Source organism: Lemur catta, chromosome X (assembly GCF_020740605.2).
Source record: "Lemur catta isolate mLemCat1 chromosome X, mLemCat1.pri, whole genome shotgun sequence".
Lineage (NCBI taxonomy): Eukaryota > Metazoa > Chordata > Mammalia > Primates > Lemuridae > Lemur > Lemur catta.
Window position 1 is genome coordinate 55,041,314 of NC_059155.1, and position 25,317 is coordinate 55,066,630.

Below are 25,317 nucleotides of genomic sequence, written 5' to 3' on the forward strand. Positions count from 1 at the left end.
ATCGCAGTGAGTACTCCCCAGCTACCCCGACTAAAGCCCGCCCCCGCCACCACCTATTAATTTTGCAGTATGGAGTCACAGAGTTCACCTCCTCTCATAGGAGGAGAAGGCTGGGGAGGAGGAGTGTGCGTGTGAGTGTTGCTTAACTCCCAGTTTGATCCGAGAAGGGGGTAGGCTAGGAAGTTTCTGGCCCCACGGAAAATGGAGCCAAGCGTCTGCCTCGCCTAAGATGGCGGCTTCCCCGCCTCTCGGCTCAAGGTCTTCAGCGGCAATTGGGCACCTTGAAGAGATGAGCAAGTGCAAAGGCGGCTGAGCACCGCCCTCCTCTCTCAAGGTGGCGCCCCGCCCCCGATGACGTCACGGGGAGCCGGCGGCTCGCAATTCGCAGCCTCCGCCGCGCTTACCTCGCGTGCCCGGCCCTCATAAGATGGAGGTCGCCTGTGCTCTCCGTAGCAGTGGCGCCACTCTCAATATGGTGGCTGTTTACCCCATATTTCTCCTCCCCTCTCGGTCTCAACTTCCTCGTTGTTTTGAATAAACTTTATTAACTACTCTGAATTGCATACCACCGCCCCCGGGCTTCTCCCAGTGACTTTTCGGGCCGTCTTTCTCGGATCTGGCGGCCAGTTCATCTCCTTCCTCGTTGGTTTGCTTGCGGCTATCTCCTGACAGCCCAGCAACGACGCCACTTGCTCGTTCGCCAGGCGGCCACTGGACTAGGCCCGAGCGGCCAGGCTCGGGGAGTGTTGTGGAGAAGCCTGCCCTGAAGCACCGCCGGCCGGCTGGCGCCGCTCGACTCAGCGGATGGTTCAAGGGGAAGGCAAGCTAGGTTCGCAGCGTTAGAGTGACGATCCCAGAATTCGGCGCGCGCCGCCCCTGGGGCCGGAACTGCCCGGCAAGCCTCCGCTGAGCAAGGCGCAGCGCTACCCCGGAGCCAGCCCGGCCGCCGGCTTCTCGCTGGGACTGAGCTCCGCGGGTGTGAGGAGTCCCTGCAGCTCTGGGCAGGAGGAGGTGCCTGTAGGATTCGGGACCGAAGACATTCTTGTCAGGTTTGGGGCGTGAGGAGGTTCCTGTCAGTTGGGGAGGCGTGAAGAGATTCTCGTAAGTTTCGGGGGCTGCAAGGATATTCCTCTCAGCTTCAGTATCTAGGATGAGATCCCTGAAAATTTGGGGGGACTGGGGAGCCCTCTTCAGTTTAAGGGGGCTGTGAGGAGATGCCTGACAGTTTTTGAGCGGTGAAAAAAAAATCTTTGCTTAGTTTCGGGAGTGTGAAGAAATTCTAATCAGTTTTAGGGGTTTTGAAGATACCCTTTTTAGTTTTAGGGATACATGGAGAACCCTGTCATTTTGAAGTAGAGGACGAGCTGATCAGTTTTGAAATTGAGATTTATTTCAGTTTTGTGGGTGGTTAGACTCCTGATGGTCGAGGAAGGAATGATATTATTGAGAGTGAAGGAAAGGATCATTTAAACTCTTAGAACACGACCCCAGAACTGTGATTTGAGTTGGGCGCCTAGTCTTTTCTGCCTTGTTTCTGAGGGCTTTGAGGTAATTTTCGAATAACCTGAGCAGTTCAAGGATCTCTCATCTCTCTCTGGTTATCCCTATTTGGGGGGGCGAGAGGTGGGTGTTTTCTTGAGGTACCCCCAGCCTCATTCTTGAGCTGTGATTTGCGTCATAATGAAGGGAGCCCTGAGAGGCACAGAAGGAGAGGGTTCAGTGAGGGATTAAAGAAGCTTCCCGAAAAGCCTTCAGATATTTCCCTGAAACCCGGAAAGAAGTTATCTCTGACTCCGGGGCTGAAGAAGGTGGGTGTGTGTAGGGGGTGGGGGAAGCCTCGACAGCTCTGGGTTCTCTACGTGTGACAGAAATTTTGAAGGCCGGTGGACTTTCTCCGGTTGCCCCCTACAGCCACACCAGCTGTGTTGCATCCCAGCGGCACTAACTCCCCATTCGAGAACTGAGGGTTGGTGCTCGGGTGGGGGCCTGATTCACTCTGTAAAAAGTGTTGTTTGTGCCCAGCTGTCATCCAGAGAGGACGCGTGCCGCTGCCTCCCACCCCTCTTCACACCACGAACCTGGCCCGCCACGGAACCCTCCAAGGCCGGGCGAAGATGGCCTCGGTGCCGGTGTATTGCCTCTGCCGGCTGCCTTATGATGTGACCCGCTTCATGATCGAGTGTGACATGTGCCAGGACTGGTTTCATGGCAGGTAAGGGCTGGATGGGATGCAGTGGTCAGGTGTGTTCACTCGCTCTCTCCTTTTCTCAGCTCTTTTTAGGTTCTAGGTCAGGAACTGCCTCCCCACCCCCACCCCACCCCGAAAGAATTAATTCCAACCCCACTCCCAGATCCAGGTTCTTCCATCCCTTCTTGCAGACCAGGGCCTAGCTAACATTGGCCTCTGGTTTCTCCTCTTTCTCTGTTTTCCCCTCCGTATTTCTTCTTTGCATCCTTCTTTTGAATATATATAATTTTAGATTTATAAGCCCCTTCTTTCCCAGCTACAAAGAAAGTATCATTTTTGTATTCTGGCAGTTTTGTTTTGCCTCAGACACTGGCTTTGGGGGAGACAGTACTGCATTTTTGAGATGTTCAAGTACAACAAACATGGATTTCAGTTGTGGCTTTGCAACTTACTATCAGACTGACCTTGGGCAAGTTGCTTTGCCTGTGTGAGCTTCATTGTCTTCACCTATAAAATATATCAAATTCATCCATCCTGACTGCGTAAAGCAATTTGCATGCACTTGATAAATGGACTCAGAAATGCAACAGTATTTTTATTTAATAGATAACAGTATTTTTATTTAATAGATATTGGGTAAAGCAGCATGAGTGAAACCACTAAAAATTCCCTTCAGTTAACCATGTGCGCACATGAGCACCTGTCACCCAGGATTCCAGAAACATTAGTGTCTGGAATACAACTATAATGTCCCATTATTGGGATTTAAATCCCAGCTATGGAAAGAGCCTTAAGAGGGCTTTGTACGCTGGAGTACAACAAAACAGTATATGGTGCCCTTCTCCTGTTGTATGTTAGATTCTAGAATTTTCAGTTGTTACTGGTCTCCTCCAGAGAAGCTGTTCCTGTTATGCTCAAGACAAACTAAAGGTGCTGATGCTGCCAAAATCCTGCCCTCAGCAGGGACCACCCCCATGCAATGCATCCAAATTCATATTTAACCAATCTTTATTGAATATTTACTGTGTGCCAGGCACAAAGTTCTGGTTACTGCGTCATGTTATTTAAGAGGGGACAAACCTAGAGGGTGGGGCCTTCTCCTTTGCCCTGAAAATACGTGGGGGATTAAGATGTCTTTCAGGATTCCTGGCATCTTTGCTAGTGCCGATCAAGTCACTTCTCAGCTTAAAATTCTTTCAGTGGTTCCCCTATGGGGTAAAATTCAGTCTCCTTTATGTGACAGACAAGACCTTTTGTGATCTACTTGTTCAGTCTCATTTCCTACCACTCTTCTCTCTTGTTCTTTATGTCCTAACAAGCCTGAACTACCTATAGTTCTGGGAAAATTTTATACTGCTTTATGCCTTTTTGTCTCTGCACATGCTATTCCCATTAATGTTCTCTCTTTTACAACTCACAGAATACCTCCTCTGTGAAAGCTCTCGTTCCTCTGGGTTCCCATTGCACTTTGTGTGCATCCTTATTAAAAAGTAATTATTTCATCATATCATAGTTATAAATATGTCTGTGTCACTTATGAGCCAGAGCTCCCTGAGGGCAGAGATGTCATGTCATCTTTTCAGTTTTGCTGTTCCCAGAACCTAGCTAAACATATAATAGGTGCTGAGTATATTTTTGAATGAATGAATGAGTCTTCATGAAAAAAATCTATTGCCTATGGCCTTTACTTTGGATTGTATAGGAAATGTATAGGTAGGTTCAGACCTGGAAAATGGGCTCCTGCCTACAATATATATACCCTAACTCCTTACTCTGGGAACAAGGAATAGGAATGAATGTTTCCTGAGTGCTTATGTGTGCCAGACCCCATGACAGGGACTTTGCATAAGTTATTTAATTTACATTCAAGTCTGACAGTTAAATATTTTCTTTGATTGATTGATTGACAGTCTCTGTTGCCCGGGGTAGAGTGCAGTGGCATCATCATAGCTCACTGCAACCTCAAACTCCTTGGCTCAGGTGATCCTCCTGCTTCAGCCTCCCTCGTAGCTGGGACTACAGGTGTGTGCCACCACCATGCCCAGCTAATTTTTCTATCTTTAGTAGAGATGGGGTCTCACTCTTGCTTAGGCTGGTCTAGAATTCCTGACCTCAAGTGATCTTCCTGCCTTGGCCTCCCAGAGTGCTGGGATTATAGGCATGAGCCACCACATTTGGCTGATATTTTTCTTTTAAAAGATGTTAACTTCCCCTGGTTATTTAGGTGAGACATGCTCATTATAGAAAATACAGAAAAAGAATAAAGAAGGAAATAAAAGTCACCTGTGAGTCTACTCACTGGCACAATCCACTGTTAAATTTTTTGTTGCGTTGACTCTTGTCTTTTGACTTATAATATAAACATATTTTCACACAATGGGATTGTATTATAAATACCATTTTGTAACCTATTTCTTTATTCCTACTTACCATTCCTACTTACCATTCTAATGTGAGTATTTGCCGGGTTGTCAAAGATTCAGCTAAACCTGATTTCTGATATCCCACCATATATATGTGTCACTGGTTATTTGGTCATTTCTTTTATGGTTGGACATTTACATTATTTGTACTTTTTATATTATAAATAATGTGAGGAAACTTTGGGGGTTCTGGAAATATTTTGCATCTTGATATGAGTGCTGGCTAAGACAAAAAGAAAAACATTGTGGTGAACATCTTTGCACAGTAGATACTTGACATTTACAAGGAGCACCATTGAGGTTCTTAAGAATTCCAAACCTACAAATATGGAAATGGGCTTATGGGCCAGGCCCCTCTTTAATCACATTTTTGCAGTGAGTCCTGTGTTTCTGTGCACACTCTGAAACAAGTTAACTGCTTTAATTTTTTTTTCCAAACCAGAATTTTTTTTTTATCTCTTGTCATGCTTCTCTTTATGGGCTGCCACGGAACAAGAAAGCTAGCTGAGAATCAGGTCCTTGGTGGGTGGGTACTCTTGCTTACTCAGTGCATTGCTCGCTCTCCCTCTCTCTCTCTCTCTCTCTCTCTCTCTCTCTCTCTCTCTCTCTCTCTCTCTTTCACACACACACACACACACACACACACACACACACTGCACAACAGGCTCACAGTGCTCCATTTCAGTTTGTACTTCAGCACAATTGAAAATGACTAAATATTGCTGGGCACAGTGGCTCACTCTTATAATCCTAGCACTTTGGGAGGAGGCCATGGCAGGAGGATCACTTGAGGCTAGGAGTTCAAGATCGGGCTGGGCAATACAGTGAGACCCCGTCTCTACAACAACAACAACAACAAAAATAGCCCAGCATGGTGGTGCACACCTGTAGTCCCACCTACTTGGGAGGCTGAGCCAGGAGGATCACTGGAGCCTGAGAGCTGGAGGTTGTCGTGAGCCATGATCATGCTACAGCACTTCGGTCTGGGTGTCAGAGCAAGACCCTGTCTCATCAAAAAAAAAAAAAAAAAAAAAGGAAATTACTAAAGATTGCTTTGATAGTTTTTGTCATGCTTATAATAGTTAAGCCTACAAATTTTAAATCCACAAATGTCTAGAGGTGATAGAAATCTATCTGTTCACATCTCTAGTGACTTCCATAGTATAGATTTCTTGAAGTCCAATTAGGGATTATGGAATGTAATGCCAAGTTACTTCCTGGAAAGGTCATAGGAAGGGAGGCAACTCTTCCATTTTTCTGATGAGAATCTGGAACTCATGGAAGTTAAGTGACTTTCTGAGTGTAGATTTCAACTTTGAATTATCTGATCCGAGAGCCCAGATTCTCAAAAGTGGAAAAAATATGGTATAGCTTCATTCCTCCTGTAAGAAGCTAGGTTTTACAAAAACACTTTGATTTGTAGAACAGTGGTTCTCAAACTTTAGTGTGCATCAGAATCACTTGGAAGACCTGTTAAAACACAAGATAGGTCAGCCCCAGCCACAGTGTTTGATTCAGTAGGTGAGCAGGGCCCACCCTCCAGTATCACTGATTTAGAATATTATCCTATCTCGATTCCTTCCCCTTCTTTGGAGTGTGATAGCTTCTGATATTGGGGGACAGATGGGCTAACATATCATTACTGTATACTAGTCATTCTCAAAGTGTGGTTCATCAACTAGGAATTTGTTAAAAGTTCAAATTCTTGGGCTGGGACTCAGCAATCTATATTTTAAACAGGTAATTCTGATGTACCCTAACATTTGAGAATCATTGCCATACATTGGGGAAAACTAGTCGGGAAACATTTATTGGTCTGGGGTTTGACGGAAAAAACCTCACTCCTTTACAGTTTTCCTGTTTTTGAAAGAAGTATTGGTTGACACATCCCCAAGGGGGTGGCTGTGGTGTGGATTCTAAACTCTAGAGGAAAATGCACTGGTTTCAGATCTGGGTTCCAATTCTGGTTCTGTTACTTATTAGCGAAGGATTTCATCTCTGTGAAGCCTCAGTTTCCCTGAGAGGTTGTGATGATTTAAATAAAATTGTTATAGCTGTCATTTGTTGAGCACTAGCTAATGTAACAGTCATTATGCTAAGCACTTTGCCTAATTATCTTTATTTAATCTTTTTGGGAGTTTTAAAAATTATGAATTCTATTTAGTAGTTATAAGACTATTCAAATTATCTATTTTATTTTATTTTATTTATTTATTTATTTATTTTTTTGAGACAGAGTCTCGCTTTGTTGCCCGGGCTAGAGTGAGTGCTGTGGCGTCAGCCTAGCTCACAGCAACCTCAAACTCCTGGGCTCAAGCGATCCTACTGCCTCAGCCTCCCGAGTAGCTGGGACTACAGACATGTGCCACCATGCCCGGCTAATTTTTTTGTATATATATTTTAGTTGGCCAGATAATTTCTTTCTATTTTTTTTGTAGAGACGAGGTCTCGCTCTTGCTCAGGCTGGTCTCGAACTCCTGACCTTGAGCGATCCACCCACCTCGGCCTCCCAGAGTGCTAGGATTACAGGCATGAGCCACCGCGCCCGGCCTAAATTATCTATTTTATATTGGCTGTGTTATAGTTTATATTTTCCAAGGAATTGATCCATTTAATCTAAGTTGTCAAATTTATGTTTGTGGAATTGTTCATTGTATTCCCTTTATTATCCTTTTGATATCTGCAGGCTCTGTAGTAATATATTGTTTCATTTCTGATATTAAAAACTTGTGTCTTTTTATTTGTCAGACTTGGTAGAAGTCTGTCAGTTTTATTGATTGTTTTTTCCCAAAGAACAAGCTTTTTGTTTCATTGACTTTCTCTGTCTTTCTGTTTTCAATTTCATTGATTTCTGCACCTTATTATTTCCTTCCTTCTTTGGGCTAATTTTGCTCCTCTTTTTGTAGAGACGGGGTCTTGCTGTGTTGCCTTGGCTGATCTCAAACTACTGGCCTCAAGCCATCCTCCCACCTAAGGCTCCCAAAGTGCTGGGATTACAGTCATGAGCCACTATGTCCAGCCTGTCTTTTTTTTTTCCTTTCCTTTTTGTTACCTCTGTTCTTTGTGCCTCTGTTTTCTTTTTCCTGCCTTCATGTAGGTTACTTATACCTTTTTTAATAATTCCATTTTGATTTATCTATAGTATTTTTGAGTCTGTCTCTGTATAGTTTTCCAGTATTACATTTTACGTACAATTTACCACCATCAACTGGTGTTGACATTTTACCACTTTGAAGAGTAGAAACTTTTACTTTTCTTTACATGCTTTTATGCTGCTTTGTTTATAATGTAATTAATCTTAAATATTCTACATACATTGAGAACCACATCAGACAATGTTTTAATTTTTGATTCAACCATCAAAAATGATTTAGAAAACTGAAGAGAAGGAAAGTATATTCTGTTGACCCATATTTTTACTCTTTCCCTTTTTCTCTCCTCCTGATGTTTCAAGATTCCTCCTTTTATCATTTCCTTTCTGTTTAGATAGCTTCCTTTGCCCATTCTTTTTGTATAGGTCTGTTGGCAATAATACTTTTAGTTTTCCTTCATCTGGGAATGTCTTGATTTCCTAGAGAATCTTTTCACTTGATATCAAATTCTGGGTTTCCAGTTCTTTCAGCACTTGAAAACTGTTTTGCTACTTCCGTTTTGCCTCCGTGGTTTCTGTTGAGAGATTCTTTGTCATTTGGATTGGTGTTCTCCTTTAGGTAGTGTGTTATTTCTCTCTCACTGCTTTCAGTAGTTTGATTAGTGTATCAGTGTGGATTTCTTTGGGTTTCTCTTTTGTTGTAGTCCTGTAAGTTGCTGAGGCTGTGTTCATTTTTTTCAATCTATTTTCTTTCTGTTCATATTGGATAATTTCTATTCTATCTTCAAATTTACTGATTCTTTGCTCTATTGTCTTCATTCTACTGTTGAGCTTGTCTAATGAGTTTTCATTTAAGTTACTGTATTTTTCAGTTCTAAAAGTTCCATTGGGTTCTTTTCTATATTTTCCATTTCTTTGAAGAGACTTTCTATTTTTTGTTGGCAAAAATCTTAGCTCATTGTAACCTTGAACTCCTGGGCTCAAGGGATCTTCCTGCTTCAGCCTCCCAAGTAGCTAGGACTACAGGCGTGCATCACCACGCCTAGCTAATTTTTAAAATATTTTTTGTAGAGATGGGGGCTTGCTATGTTGTTTCAGGCATGTTCATAATTGCTCACTGAAGCATTTTTATGATTGCTTCTTTAAAATCCCTGTCAAATAATTCCAACATCTGTCTCATCTCAGTGTTGACATCTATAGATTTTCTTTTTACCTTCAAGTTGTGATTTTCCTTGTTCTTGATATGATAAGTGATTATTTTAATTATATTCTGGACATTTCAGACATTATGTTATGAGACTCTGTATTTTATTTAAGACTTCTGTTTTTGCAGGCCTCTTCAGATACTGCACCCCAGTGGCAGGAAAGGGATACTACTTTATTACTACCAGGTGGGGGAGAAAGTACAGGTTCCCCACTTGGTCTCTGGTGACACCCACACCTGCTAGGTGGGTGGATCCTGCTGTCCCTAGTTGGTCTACCATCTTTCCACCTTTCAGTCTTCTTACTTTGTTTCATATATAATGTCCAAGGTTTTTAGTGTACTTAATGGCAGAAATAGGGCAAGTAAGTCTACTCCTCATTGTTCCAGAAGCAGAAGTGACTGGTTAATCCTTACAATAGCTCTTTGAAGCTACTGTTTTCCCCCAGTAGGTTAAATAACTTGCCCAAAGCTACATATCTGGTTAACTGCTGGACCACAAGCCAAATCTGGGTCTCTTGGATTCTTACTGTAGAATACAGAACTATAGACAGTATAAAGCACTGTTTAGGTTAGGTTGTTAGAAATTGTGGATGATAGGGAAAGTCAGTGTTTATAAATTCATACATGCTCCACATTTTTGTTCCAAGTGAAATCAGGTTAAAGTGGAACACCATTGTTTTTGATGCAGCAAAAGGGTAACCCATAGCTTTGGGAGTGTGTGGCAAAGGGAAGAGGAGTCTCAGCATTCATATTCAGGGCTTTCTAGATACAATGTTTGGGCTACAGAATTGCTACCCTGGAGAAGGTTTTGTGGAATTAGAAGGGTCAAAAGGACAGGGTGCTCTGTAAGGATTCATAGGATGTCTCTTTGGAGTAGCATAATTTTTTTAAATAACTTTTTATTTTTAAATGATTATAGGGTCATAGGAAGCTGCAAAAAATATGTTGGGAAGGGGTGTCTTGTGTACCCTTCACCCAGTTTCCTCCATGGTAACATCTTGTATGACTATACTACAATGTGAAAATCAGGAAACTGACATTGGCACAATTTACTAATCTTATACCTGTTTTATATGCACTCATTTGTGTGTGTGAATGTGTATTTAGTTCTCTATACTTTTATCACATTTGTGGATTCATGTAATCCCCACAGTCAAGATACCGAACTGTTCCTTCACCACTGGGGTAGCATAATTTTTGCACCAGCCCACCTGAAACGAGTTTGGGATGGCAAATATGTACCAAAGCATAGGTGGTCAGTGTCCTTGAGAGGGGTACCATGGAAATTCAGGAGACAATGGAAGGTCTGTAGGCATGATGTCCAGCACTGACTTATGGTAGCTAAATGAAAGTTTGTTTTGGAAACAGAGACAGTGATGCACAGTGGTGAAAACAAGGCCTGGGAGTCAGGGAAACCTGGCCTGGAATCCTAACTCTTCCATTTACTAGCTCTGTGACCTTGGGCAGGTCATTTCACCTCTCTTAAGCTTCCGTTTTTCTCAGCTTTAAAATACAGATAATCCTTATTTCATATGGCTGTTGTGAGGCTTAAGAAGTATCTGTAAAGCATCTAGCTCAGTCCCTGGCATAGTAGATAACTCATATCTGTCTGTCATCTAGAACATTCATGCAATAAATATTGAATAGTTACTGTTTGCCAAGGAGTAAGCTAAGAACTGTGGGAGAGAGAGATGAGTAAGACACAGGCTGTGACTTCTAGATAATCTTAGACTAGAAAATAAGATGGATTCATTCATTTATACACTCATGTATTCAACAGATATGTGCTATGTGCCCGTTCTGGACGGGTGGGGGGGGTGGAGCTACCGGGAACATGAGACACTAAACTAATAGTTGTACAGTGTGCCAAATGATAGTAAATGATCTAGAGAAAACTAAAGCAGGGTGAGCCAGAGAAGGAGTGTCACTCCCAGGGTTGAAGGCATGATTATTTTATATAAGGTGATTACAAATGGGCTACATATGAACCCGAAGGAAAGTAAGGGGAGGGAACCATACTGGTAAGTGGGGGAAGAGTGTTCCAGGTAGAGGAAATAAAGGGCCGGAGTGGGGAATAGGCCTGGCATGTTACCATTTCAGTAACAGCAAGGAGGCCAGTGTTATTGGAACAGAGTGAGTGAGGGGAGAATAGTAGAAGCTGAGTTTAAGGGTTGTGGGGCACAGATCATGTAAGGCAGTGATTCTCCAAATGTGGTCTGTGGACCAGCAGGACCAGCATCATCTGGGAACTGGTTAGGCCAATTCTTGGATCCTACCCTAGACTTACTAAATCAAAAACTCTGGAGATGGGTCCCAGGAATCTATGGTTTAACAGCCCTTCAGATGATTCTAATGCATGCTAAAGTTTGAGAACCAACCACAGTTATAGGGCCCTATAGGCCATTGTAAGGACTTGGTTTTTACTCTGGATAGGTCCCACAGAAGGTTTTGAGCAAAGGAGAGTTGTGATCTGATTTAGTTTTGGCTGTTGTGAAGACAGACTCAAAGTGAGGAACAAAATGGAAGCAGGGAGAATTTGGGGGCTACTGTAGATCATTATTCCTTAAAGTGTGGTCTCTGGACCAGCAGCATCATCACCTGGGAACTCGTTAGAAATACACATTCATAAGCCCACCACAGACCTACTGAGTCAGGATCTCTGGGGATTGGGCCCAGGAATCCATGTCTTAACAAGCCCTCCAGATATTTCTGATGATCCCTAAAATTTGAGAAACACTGATCTAGTTAGGCAATGGTGCCTTGGACCAGAGTCATTGGTGATAAGTAGTTGGACTTTGAATCTTTGAATATGTATTGATAAAGGATTTGCTGATAGATTGGATTGGGGTTATGAAAGAAAGGACTCAAGAATGACTCCTTTTTGAGGAGTTTAGTATAAAGGGGAACAGACTAATAGGGCAGTGACTGAGGGTTTTTTGTTTGTTTGTTTTTTGAGATAGAGATAAAAGCCTATTTGTGTGCATGTAAGTGCATATGAAGTGGTTCTGTTGGTGCATCCAAAGTTTAGTGAAGCCTGCTATATGACAGACTTGTGCCAGGGACTGGGTAGACAAAGGAGAAACTTCCCAGGTGTACTGGAACTTGCTCAGTGTCCTTTGCACCCCTCCACGTGTCCTGTACCTGGAGTAGGCGGTAGGGGAATGTTGAGGGTTAGGGGTTGAGACATGAGGAACCCCAGGAGTGGGATAGGAACATTGCCTCAGGCATAGAATAGCAAACTGCTCTTATCTGCTGGGCTGACATCCTTTGATCATATTCTCCAGTTTTGGATTACAAAGCCACCTTCGGATTACAAGCCTGGGGCCCTTTGCAGACATCCAGGCTGTAGCCCCTCAGGCTTCAAGGTCGGGTCCGTTTGCAGACATCCCTCCCTGATCAGTGGAATGTCCCCCTCAAGGTCCAGCAGCTTTTGCTCAGTGAACTGACATGTCCACAGGTTGCTCTTTGGCAAAGTCCTGTCCCACTCCTGGGGTTCTCAGGTCTCGACCCTAACCCTCAATAGGGGAACAGACTGATGGGAATGGTAGATGCCTCAGCTTCTGGTTTTATAGATTGTGCTTGTCTGGTCAAGGCTGTTACAAGAAATCAGAAATTGACTTGAATTTTTCTGATATTTTTTGAACAAAGGAAGGAAGGTGAAATATGCTTTTTCCTCTTTATTTGTGAACGAAGATATTGGCTTTCCCTGGGGCACAGGTGGTGACAGTACCTGGCTCCTTGGGCAACCTCAGAGAGCAGAAGTTGAACAGATAAGAAACCAGACAGGATCTTGAGTAGCCTCATCACCTCTCAGGCTTCTCCAGCCCTCAGCTCCCACTCAGTTCCACAGCCCTGGAAGAATTTAGTGCCTACTTTTATGTTTTTATAGGACTTGACTCTGCTAATTACTGCATGTTATATTCTGGTTATATAGTGTAGTGGTATAGTGGAGTCATGAAGACTTGAATTTTATCCTGCTCTGCTGCTTCTTAGTTTTGTAATTGTGAACAATTTACTTAATCACTCAGACTCAGATTTCTCATCTATTAAATTAGAATTATATTAAGGGTGGTGTTGATAGCTAGTACTTGTCATATTCCAGGTACTTTATTTTACCTATTTAAGCTCATTTAATACTCATAACCACCATGTAAAGTGAGTACTCTTAATACTTCCATCTCACAGATGCTGAAACTGAGGCACAGAGAGGTTAAGTAAATTGCCTGAGTTCACATAGCTAGTTAGCAAAAGAGGTGAGATTCAAACCCAGGCAGTTTGGCTCCCAAGTCTCTACTTTTTCTTTTCTTTTCTTTTCTTTTCTTTTCTTTTTTTTTTTTTTTGAGACAGGGCCTTGCTCTGTTCCCCAGGCTAGAGTGCAGTGGCATCATCATAGCTCACTGCAACCTCAAACTCCTGGGCACAAGTAATCCTCCTTCCTTAGCCTCGCAAGTAGCTGGGACTACAGGTGTGTACCACCATGGCTGGCTGATTTTTCTATTTTTTATAGGGACAGGGTCTTGCTATGTTGCCCAGGCTGGTCTTGAACCCCTGGCCTCAAGCCTCAAACAGTTCTCCTGCCTTGGCCTCCCAAAGTGCTAGAATTAAAGGCATGAACTACTACACTTGGCCCCAAGTCTATACTTTAAACCTCTATGCTTTAGTGTCTCTGAATACTGTACAGAATGCCCTGACTTGTTGTGTAGATTAAATGTGATAACATATGTAAAGTTTGTAGCTTAGTTTTTTTCATAATTCCTTTTATGCAGGCTTCAAATTCAGTCATACACTCACCATCTTTACCTGCTTTTTTTTACTTTATATACCACCCATGAAACTCTTCTGACAGTGCCTTTGTCTTCTCCTCTAGAATGTTTACTCCATGAGGGAAGTGTCTATGCTCAGTCAATATTTGTTGAATTTATGCACTCATATGCTTAATAAATATTAATTGAGTGCCTACTATGTGCTAGACTCTACAGTACACATTGGGACTAATTCATCTTAATCTTGAGAACTGGTGCTATAAAAGTTGTCTTTTTCACTGAGGAAGCCACTCAGAGCAAATCAGCATTTACCACCTTTGGTCCCAGGTGATAAGTACTGAGACAGTACAGCCAGAAACCTGATTTTCGTCTGTCTCTCTCCTTAATATGAGGAGTTATCTAGCCCAATGAATGTTTGTTGACTTGAGTTGAATAATAAGTAAAGCAAGACTGGGAAATGGAAAAGGTGAGGACTTTTGATGTATTGTCTGCCAAATGTGGCGGGGACAGACAGCAAGGAGGTGAGCAATTGCAAGTAAGCATGGTGAGTGCTGAAATAGGGATAGTGTGTGTGGGATGCCACAGCAGCAGGGAAGAAGAGCAGAAATGTTCCAGGCAGAGGGAGCCATGTATAATGAACTCAGAGGCCAAAGCTAGAAAGAGCATGGCACTGAGAACCCAACTGGCTTTTTAGAGCAGCGCTGCCTTCATGGGCGTGCAACCACTATAGTCACATGGGGCCCTGTGCTTGAGGTTTAATGCTCTATGGTGGTTGTCTTGAACTTCTTACCTTTGAATTTGTGTTTTGTATGTGATGGGACAATGTGTGTTGGGGACTTTGAGCCTTGGGTCGTGTGTGGTTTTACCTCCTGCTGCCTTCTTGCCTCCCCAAACAGGTTCTTGGCTGGTTGCCTGGCTGCCTGGGGCTCTGGGCCTAGGTGCAGGTGTGGAGAGAGTCAGGGCTGGGTGCATGCACCCTGCACACTGAATCACCATGTCATCCCAGGGCATCTAAGAGGGTCTATACTTGTTCCTTGAGTATTCCCATACCCAAGGGAGCGTGACAGTAAATAGCATATAAAAGTCCCGTGGTAAGTTGAGAGAGAGAGGCCATGGAAGGAAGGAAAAAGATTTTTTTTTCTGTTTTTTGAACAAGGGGCTCCCACTTTTCATTTGTACTAGGCCCCACAAATTGTGTAGTTGATGCTATATGGGAGGGGTAAGAGGTGAGCTCAGCCAGAGAGGCAAGGTATTTTATGCTTTACCTTAAGAAAAATAGGGTGCCTGCGAGGCGTTTTAAGCATGGGTTCACGGAACAAGTTTGTGTTTTTAAATGATCACTTTGGCTGTAGTGTGGAGGACCAGTTGGGTGGGGACAGAACAGTGGCCAAGAACCCAGTTAGGAGGGCTGGATTAGGACAGGGACTGAAGGGTGACAGAAGGGCATAATTGATAGCTAATTAGGAGATAGAGTTGGTAGGACATGGTGATAACTTGGATAATAATAATGAACATACATGGAGCACTTACTGTGTGCCAAGCACTGTTGTAAATACTTTATATAAATTAATTCATTTACTTTTGATAACAAGTTAATGAAGTAGGTATAGTTTTATGCCCATCTTACAGATGAGGAAACTGAGGCACAAAAAGGTTAAGTAACTTGTCCAGTATCCCACAAGCAAGCAAGTGGCATAGCCAGGATGCAAACCCATGACAGTCTGGCCGTAAACTCTGTGTACTTAACTTGATGGTAGAATGCCTACTTCAGGGTATGGGGGAGGGGTGAATCAAAGATGGCAGCCAGGTTTCTGGCTTGAATGCCTGGTGAGGTTATGGAGTCATTTGCTCAAGTAGCGAACCTTAGAGAGGTTGAAGGGGGAGAAATTGAGTTTGGACATGTTGAATTTGAAGTATGTAAGTGGGCTATCCAGTAGAAATGTCTTCCCCAGGAGACATTTGGAGGGAAGGGTCTAAAGTTCAGTGGAGAGATCTGGCTTGGAGTCATGAATACATAGAGAGTACATGGAACCCTGGGAGTGAGTGAAATCAATGAGGGAGAGTGAGGAGAGAAGAATGCCCAGGCAAGGGGACCTAAGAAACTTCAACATTTAAGGACTGGGCAGGAGAAAAAGAGTTAATTGGGAAACAGGAGGTGCATCCAGAGATATAATTAAGGTCACGTCATATCCTTCCTCATAATCCTCCTGTGGCTCCCTAGTCTTCCCCTAAGAAAAGCCAGAGTCCTTTACGGTACCCTACAGGACCGTACTACATGAGCCCATTACCTTTCTGACCTGTTACTGTCCTCCTAGCTCTCTACTTCAGAACACTCTCCTCCTCTCTGTTCCTTTAAGTCTAGGCATGTTCTTGCCACAGAGCTTTGTACATGCTGTTCTCTCAAACTGGGATACTCTTCTCTCATAGCCATATGGCTTGCTCCCTTATTCCCTTCAGTTCTTTATTCAATAGTCATGTTGTCAGTTCTTCCCTGGCTTCCCTACCTGATACTTTAGTACCACTACCATTCTTTCTGGCCCCCTGTGTGTGTGTGTGTGTGTGTGTGTGTGTGGTATTGTGGTATGTGTGTTATATATACACACATGTATATTCCCCTTTCTGCTTTATTTTTTTCCTCTTAACTCTTCTCACTATCTAACATACAGTGTATTGCACTGATTACATTGATTTATCTTGTCTCTTCTCTGATACCCTCACTAGAACTTCAGCTGTATGAGAGCAGGGATTTTTGTATGCTTTGTTTTGTGTCTTTGTCTCACCAGCATCTAGATCACAGCCTGGCAGATGCCCATTAAATGTTAGCTCATTAAATGTCAGCTGAAGAAAGGATACCAGGCAAATGGAGTGCTAGGGAAGTCAAAGGTAGAGAGCTTATCAAGTGAAGAGAGCACCTCAAGTGGAGAGAGTACAGGGTCAGCAGTGTGAAAATGCTGCTAAAAGGTCGAGATAAAGGAGAAAAGTACCTATTGTATTGTATCAACAAGGGGGTCAGGACATCAGTAATATCTGTTTTAAAGAAGGTGGAAACTAAATTTACACTGTAGAAGAGGATGAGAAAGTACACATAGCAACCCTTAAGTTCTTTTTATAGGTTTACCTCTGATAGAACACCTCTGGATACTGCTGGGCCCCTAGGGGAAACTTCTCACTGTATACACTTCTGTACCTTTCAGTTTTATACAATATACAACTATTACCTATTCATTAAAAAGGTCATTATGAAGCTGTGTAGGTTTAAACAAAGATGTTTGGCTGTGAAGGGGCAAACAGGAGGGAAGGGGGGTGAGTGGGTCTTGTCTTTTTTAGTTGTAAAGATCAGTGTGCTTGTTTAAATGTTACTGTGAGGAGAAGGTAGAGAGAGAGAGGTTGAAGATACTGTGGAAAGAAGGGATAATTGATTAAGAAGGTATGAAAAGATGTGACGCAGGTGGAAAAGATGGCTTTAGAAAGAAGGAAAGATAGTACTTTTGTTGTAACAGGAAGAAAGGATGGGTGCAGGAGAAGATAGATTTGGTGGTAGGAAGTTGGCATAGTTCTATCTGATTATTTCATTTTCTCTAAGAAGTAGGAAGCAAGATAATTAGCTGAGAGAGAAGAGGGAGGTAGTGGGGTCAGAAATATGAAATAGCCACTGTGGATAATGGTAAAGAGAGCTGAACAGGGAATTATAGGAGGATTGTCAGGCAGCAGGATCCAGATACTTTGGACAGTGTGAATTTATTGTAGCACCAATCCAATGAGTGATTTCTCTCCAGCCATGTCCAGTGGTCCAGTGTTATGTAATTGGATTGAGCCAGGGTTAGGGTTTGCATGTGGGGATAAAAGTCAGTGGGGCCTGTGAGGATATCTGTAAGAAAATGCTTGAAATGAGGAATACTGGAATCTCAGCTAGATAGGGAAAGATGAAGTCAAGAATTGGTGAATAGGTGACAAGTAGGAAGATCAAGGGATTTTGAGGGCAAAGAACCAAGTGTAAATGAGTGAGAGCTAGATGGATACACTTGTGGTCAGAGAGGGTGATGTGTGAATTTCGTATTCCAGAGGTGGAGCAGTTGCTGTTGTTGACAGGGTCTTAAGGGTAGTCATGAGAGTTGGTAGTTGAAATGGGAGTGGAGGTAACAGTCTCTGGAGATGAGAAGGTCGAAGAATTAAGTACCTGGGATGTTGGACCTCCACATTGATACTGATCTCATGTAGGATGTTGGCAGGACTTGGAAAGGAATCTGTGAGCAGGTGCTTCAGTGAGTAAAGGGATACGTTGTGGAGATGGGTATCTGGCAGTGATGAGGAGGAGTAGGAAATGGTATGGCTGGTGGTATAAAACTCAGAGTAGTGGGAGCTCTTAACACAAGGGTATAGGAGAGATGATTTTGAAGTCTCACTGGAAAGGGGATGTCTACCGACAACCCAGCCCTGAGTTATGAGGATCTGGGAGAATGTACAGATAGATAGGTCTGTAGCATACGGCTGCTTAGACTTTCTGTGGCGAGCAATCAGGGTCTTGTTTTTTATTTCCAATTTATAACATTTTTTATTTTATGAAATAAAAAATGAATTATGAGAAAAATGGTATGAACAAAAAAGCCATACAAAATGTAAGCCCCCAATTTTTATTATTAAATTGAATGGATATAAAATTACTCTGCCAAATTGCCATAAAAGCTTTTACATAAAAGTGATGCATATTCTTCCTTTCTGTACTCATCACAGACCTGTAGTAAACAGTTCATGGGCCAGCATTAGTCCGTGGAACGCACTTTGAGTGGCACTGGTAGAGAGAAGATGGTTTTCTCACTGAAGGAGGGTTTGTTGAAAGGCATACATATGTAGAGCAGTTTACCAAGGGGTGGGATTGCTGAGGTTATGACAGAAAAGTTGGGAAAGGAGATGGGCAGTGAGTGTTTGGGGTAGAGAAAGCACATAGCCATATGGGGTGAATGTTCAGGAGAGAGAGATGACTGGAAGGGCTTCCTTCTTGAGCACTGTCCAAGGGGAACAGAGGTGTGAGACAAAGCATGCAGCTCAGGGAAGTGAGTTAATGCTGCAGAGTGGTTTAGGCAGGTGCAGGGTGAGGTCTGGATTGGGTAAAAAAAAATAACATTAGCTATCACTTATTGATTACTGTGTACCAGACTGTGCTCACTGTGCTACACACTTTATATGCATTATTTGATTGAGTCCTTACAGAAAAGCCCTACAAAGTCGATGGTGATATCCCCTGTTTATTGATATGCTACAGGTTTACTTACATAGGATTATTAGTGGAGAAGATGGTAGCGTCCTAATCCCAGGAAGTCAGTTTATGAGCATGGTCTTGGCTGAAACAATTTGAGCTCTGCCCTATTTTTATACTCCCTGCTATGTGTGGCCGACCAAAGATTTTAGGAATTTAATCTTAGCCAGAAGTTATTTGAAGGGTTGCTGATGCCTTTCTTGGTGGGGGAAGAGTTTAATTTTGTGAGATTACCACCTCACATACATGCAAACTCAAGTTTTCAAAATTAAATTCTTAAGTCTTTAAAATATGAAATAAATAATACAAGCTCACTGTAGAAAATTAGAAATACTGTTGAGCCTAAGAAATATTGATTTATAGAAATGCCACATATATTTGGGGCTGATCAACAGAGACAGGCCGCCGGAGATGCGAGCTGATCATAAGATGCTGCCCCAGCCCAGACAGAACCATGCGGTTAAAGTAAATAGCATAAGGCACAGCTCATGTTGACTTCTAAAATCTGTTCTAAAGATACAATTACCAGAGCCAGGATGTCTCTGTTTTTGCTAAAGTAATAGCCTTATCATAAAACTTAGAAGTTTGCCCTAAGAAGATTTTATCACTGATTGTTCACCTAGATAGAGTTAGTTAAAGGATCTGTAGTAGCCTTTTAGAAGGCTTTGACCCTAAACCAAACTACCTATTATTATGTAAATCTCGTTGCTCTTGGCAACCAAAAACCCCTATCTGTGTAAAACCAGTCTGGGTTGCATTTCCGCTGGAAGAGATGCTTTATCTTTATCCCTGCTTTATCTATCTTCATAAATCTTTATAAACTATATCTTTGGCTCTGTGTATTATTTTTATTTCTGTTTCCTACTATTTTTCATCCTTTGCGACAACCCCTGTCTGAGGGACCCGAACTTTTGCTGGGAATGTAGCTAACTCCTTGCAAAATACAGATAAGAAAAAGAAAAATGATTACCTATAATCCTTTACTCAGAGCTGCTGTTGATTATAAAATATTATTTTTAGTCCTCTTCATCTAATAAAGTATCTCAATAAAGTTTAAAATTTGAGTTATATTTTGAAGTAATATTTTGGATATACTAAGTTAAATAAAACTATTAAAATTAATTTCACTTATTTTTTTTACCTTTTTATATAGTTATTAGAACATTTAAAATTAGATACTTGGCTCATATTCTATTTCTATTGGATGGTGCCTCTCTAGAGTCTCTTCCAGACCATTCTCACTCTTAATGAAACTTTACTGTGTGTACATTTAGCACTGTCATCATTGTTTTAGACCAGTGTAGTCCCACAGAAGTTTTGCATTTATGAAAATGTTTTAAAATCTGCCTAATACGGTAACCCCTAACCACATGTGGTTGCTGAGCACTTGATTGTAGCTAGTGTGATGGAGGACTTACATTTTAAATTGTACTTGATTTTAATGAATTTAAGTGTAAGTAGCCACATGTACTTAATAGGTACTGTACTGGACAGCACTGTTCTAGACTTTATTAAAAAAAAAATAAAATTTCCATAAACCCTGACTGGTTTTCTCTTTTCCAGTTGTGTTGGCGTTGAAGAGGAAAAGGCTGCTGACATTGACCTCTACCACTGCCCCAACTGCGAGGTTTTACATGGGCCCTCCATTAGTAAGTAGATCTTAGGGTTTCCCAGAGAAGACAGTCTAGAGGAGAGACAAAGCAAAAGAGGCATGGGAGGGCGACTGCCTTTGCCTGAGTGCTTCAGATTCTTTCTCAGGAAATAGCAGAAGCTTATGCAGGCAGACCTGGCAGGCCAGAAGCTGCCCTACTGAGACAGCAGAAGTGCATAACTTCACCTCCCTCCCTTTTTTTTTTTTTTTTTTTTGAGACAGAGTCTCACTCTGTTGCCCGGGCTAGAGTGCTGTGGTGTCAGCCTAGCTCACAGCAACCTCAAACTCCTGGGCTCAAGCAATCCTTCTGCCTCAGCCTACTGAGTAGCTGGGACTACAGGATGTGCCACCATGCCTGGCTAATTTTTTCTACATATATTTTTAGCTGTCCAGATAATTTCTTTCTGTATTTAGTAGAGACGGAGTCTCGCTCTTGTTCAGGCTGGTCTCGAACTCCTGACTTTGAGCGCTCCTCCTGTCTCGGCCTCCCAGAGTGCTAGTCCCTCCCTTCCTAAGGATTGTCTAGAGGCAGCACCCATCTTCACCAGGAATTTTCCTGAATCTGTGAGGGTCTCGTTCACTCCAGATGCTCCGAGGGGTTGTTAGATTGGATGAGAAGAAGGATTTGCTGAGGCTTCTTCTTAGAATAATAGCTCATGGTCATTCTGACTCATGATTTCATGTCTTTTTCTGACTTAGTGAAAAAGCGCCGTGGATCTTCAAAAGGGCATGATGCACACAAGGGGAAGCCAGTGAAGACTGGGAGCCCTACGTTCATTCGAGAGCTCCGGAGTAGGACTTTTGACAGGTGAGGACTCCTGTCCCCAAGGGATTGTGAAGGCCAGGGCTCTGGGAGGCTGGGACCACTCTCTTCCCAGCTTTCCCACTGGCTGTCCCATTAGGTCCCTCCCCCAGTTCTGTGAGTATCTTCAGGGCTCTGCGAATTCCCTCTGGGGAAGGAACTTCTGGTTTGGTCAGTTTCTGAGAAACTTTTGGTAGTTGGGAGGCAGTGTTCTCCTAAGTCAGGAGAAGATACTTACATGTTCCCAAGGAATGCTAGAACTAGAAGGACTCTTAAAGATCAGAAAGTTTAATTCTCTTTTTTAAAATAGAAATAATTTGAGTGGTTTTATAGTCAAAAAGAGGTTTCTTCTTTTTTTATTAAGCTGGCCTTGTTAAAAATTAATTATTTGAATTAAACAAAAAATGAGTTAAAATTAATAAATAAAACACTCTTTTGTTTGTTTTTTAATTCATTGGTCCATTTTCAGATTTTCTGTAACCTAAGTGTTATTTGGATTAAGTGTTTTTTCAACTTAATGTTTTTTGTGTTTATTTAAAGGCAGTGAGTCTCCTCTCTACCCCATACCTCTCAGGTTCCTTCTCCAAAGTCAACAAATTGCTTGTGCTTTCTTTCAGAAATAGTTTTTGCGTATACAAACATATATGTATTTGTGTATCCCTCTTTTTCTTTTTTTGACATAAATGGAAATACTATATTGTTCTGCATCTTGCTTTTTTTGAAAACCTAAATTATGTGTCTTGGAGATCAATCCATAACAGCGCATACAGATATTATTCTTTTTCATGGCATTGCTTGGTGTACAATTTATTTAACCAGTCCTCTATTGATGACATTTAAGTTGATTTCAGTATTTTTAGAGAAAAATGCTATAGTGAATATTTTTGTATTTAAGTTTTTGCACATGTTGAGTATGTATGTAGATTTACTATCTAGAAGTGAAATTTTGTTAGATCAAAGAGTATGTGCTTTAAAAATATTTATAAATATTGCCAATTGTTTCCAAAGTGGCTATATCATTTTACACTCCGACAGACAATTTATGAGCATGCTGATTTCCCTGTATCCTGGCCAGCATTGTTGTGTTTTTTTTTTTTTGAGACAGAGTCTTGCTCTGTTGCCCAGGCTAGAGTGAGTGCCGTGGCATCAGCCTAGCTCACAGCAACCTCAAACTCCTGGGCTCAAGCGATCCTACTGCCTCAGCCTCCCGAGTAGCTGGGACTACAGACATGCGCCACCATGCCCGGCTGATTTTTTCTATATATGTATTTTTAGTTGGCCAAATAATTTCTTTCTATTTTTAGTAGAGACAGGGTCTCGCTCTTGCTGAGGCTGGTCTCGAACTCCTGACCTCGAGCGATCCACCCGCCTCGGCCTCCCAGAGTGCTAGGATTACAGGCGTGAGCCACCGTGCCCGGCCCAGCATTGTTTATTATCAAACTTTTTTTGACTTTCTGGTAAGATGATAAGTGAAATATCTTGTTTCCAGTTACATTTCTTTAATTATGGAGAGGATAAGTAGATTTTTGCACATTTATAAACCATCTTTTTTTTTCTCTGCCTGCTTCTATTGATAATTTTTCTTTGTTGTTGTTGTTGTTCTCTTTTTTTTTTTCTGTTTGTTTTTTTGGAGACAGGATCTCACTCTGTTGTTTGGGCCTGAGTGCAGTAGCATCATCACAGCTCACTGCAATCTCAGACTCATGGGCTCAAGCGATCCTCCTGCCTCAGCCTCCCAAGTAGCTGGGGCTCCAGGTTTGCGCTACCACGCCTACCTATTTTTGTTGATAATTGTTCTACGGTGTTACTGTTTCTTACTGGTTTTCAATAGCTTTCTTGCAAAAAATTTTAATTTTTTAAGAGACAGGGTCTCACTCTGTCACTCAGGCTGGAGTGCAGTAGTATGATCATAGCTCATTGTAACCTCAAACTGCTGGGCTTCAGTGATCCTCCTGTCTCAGCCTCTCAAGTAGCTGGGAATACAGGCATACGCCATTATGCCTGGCTACATTTTTATTTTATTTTTTTAGAGATGGAGTCTCACTATGTTGCCCAGGCTGGTCTTGAACTCCTGGCCTTGGCCAGGCATGGTGGCTCATGCCTGTAATCCTAGCACTCTGGGAGGCCGAGGCGGGTGGATCACTAGAGGTCAGGAGTTCAAGATCAGCCTGAGCAAGAGTGAGACCCCATCTCTACTAAAAATAGAAAGAAATTATCTGGCCAACTACAAATATATATAGAAAAAATTAGCTGGGCATGGTGGCGCATGCCTGTAATCCAAGCTACTCTGGAGGCTGAGGCAGAAGGATCGCGTAAGCCCAGGAGTTTGAGGTTGCTGTGAGCTAGGCTGACGCCACAGCACTCACTCTAGCCTGAGCAAGAGGGTGAGACTCTGTCTCAAAAAAAAAAAAAAAAAAGAACTCCTGGCCTCAAGCAATCCTCCTGCCTTGGCCTCCCAAAATGCTGGGATTATAGGAGCCATCACGCCTGGCCAAAGTTTTAATTTTTATGTAGTTAAATGACATGGGCCTTGTCTCTCCCATGTTTTTCTACTGCTCTTATGGCTTCATTTTTTACAGTTTAATCCTCAGACCATCTAGAATTATGTAAAGAGTAGAATAGACAGTGAGCTTAATATGTTTGTCTCAGCACACCTTGTTAAATAATCTTTTCACTAACATGATTTTGCAAAAAAAAAAAACAAAAAACAAAAAAAAAACCTCCTGTTTCTAGTTAACTAAGTATGTGTGTTGAGAAAGTGATTGTAAAAATTGTCTTCTGGGTTTTCTACCTCAGTCTTTTCCTTTGCCAATGTGTTTTTTATTTGTTTGTTTTTTTAGAGATAGGGTCTCACTCTGTTGCCCAGGCTAGAGTGCAGTGGTACGATCATAGTTCACTGTAATCTCAAACTCATGGGCTCAGGTGATCCTCCCACTTCAGGCTCCTTTTTTTTTTTTTTTTTTTTTTTTTTTTTTTTAAAGAGAAGGGATCTCACTGTGTTGCTTGGGCTGGTCTCAAACTTCTGGCCTTCAGCAATCCTCCTGCCCCAACTTCCCGAAGTGCTGGGGTTGCAGGCACCAGCCACTGCACCTGGCCCACCTTTTTTTGCCAGTGTTTTCAGCTGGGTGATGCTGCTCTGAGTTAGAACAAATTCACTAAACTTGTCAGAAAAGACCTGTCTTTTCTTTGTGGGCAGGCTGTTGACTGATTTATTCCTTTGTCATTCAAAGAAGAGCATGTCATTGACAGGATCTTTCCTACCTCTGCCAGTAGCCTGACCTCTGGCCTTGGACAGGTCATTTCTTCTCTGGCGCATGAGGTTTATGCCTTTAGTTGCCAGCCCACATTAGGTCCCTTAAGGAAGACCCCCACCTCTTGAGTGAGTGACAGCATCCAGTAAGGCCTTTAGTAGGCAGGGCCTTAGGCTCAGGCTTTCTCTCCTGTTGCCTACAGCTCAGATGAAGTGATTCTGAAGCCCACTGGAAGTCAGCTGACTGTGGAATTTCTGGAAGAGAATAGCTTCAGTGTGCCCATCCTGGTCTTGAAGAAGGATGGGTTGGGGATGACGCTGCCTTCACCATCATTCACTGTGAGGGATGTGGAACACTATGTTGGTAAGACACCACAGCCCCTTTTAACAGTGACATTGTTCACTCTCTTCAAGATCTATGTCGCTTCCCCTTCAGTAGTCTACCTTTTGTATTTCCTTTATAGCTGTCTTGAGAATCAGGTTAAGTGTCTTGCCAAAGTCATTTGGCAAAGCTAGAACCAAAATCCTAGTCTCCTCTTCCTTTTCCTTTTAATAGACCACATAATCCTATGTTGAGCCCCATTTTTTTACCCGGAGAATTCTAAGGATCATGGTATCTCTGAGGTCTGTTGAGATAAGAAAGCCTTTGACTGGTGCACTCACATGCCACTTGTCTTCTAATCGTGAGTTT

The 25,317-nt window shown here is 42.4% G+C and overlaps 1 protein-coding gene across 3 annotated transcripts in view; it reads left to right on the forward strand.

Moving 5' to 3' along the window:
* Positions 1–404: 404 nt before the first annotated feature.
* Positions 405–25,317, forward strand: part of PHF8 (PHD finger protein 8) — a 98,228-nt gene continuing 73,315 nt past the window's right edge. For 2 of the 3 annotated variants that reach the window (XM_045537628.1, XM_045537629.1), the window contains exons 1-5: positions 405–1,101; positions 2,023–2,212; positions 20,487–20,572; positions 21,274–21,382; positions 24,830–24,990. In XM_045537628.1, the coding sequence (XP_045393584.1) occupies positions 2,115–2,212; positions 20,487–20,572; positions 21,274–21,382; positions 24,830–24,990 (454 nt within the window). In that variant the 5' untranslated portion in view covers positions 405–1,101; positions 2,023–2,114. The remainder of the gene's footprint in view (positions 1,102–2,022; positions 2,213–20,486; positions 20,573–21,273; positions 21,383–24,829; positions 24,991–25,317) is intronic. The other variant, XM_045537630.1, reaches the window with a different exon arrangement.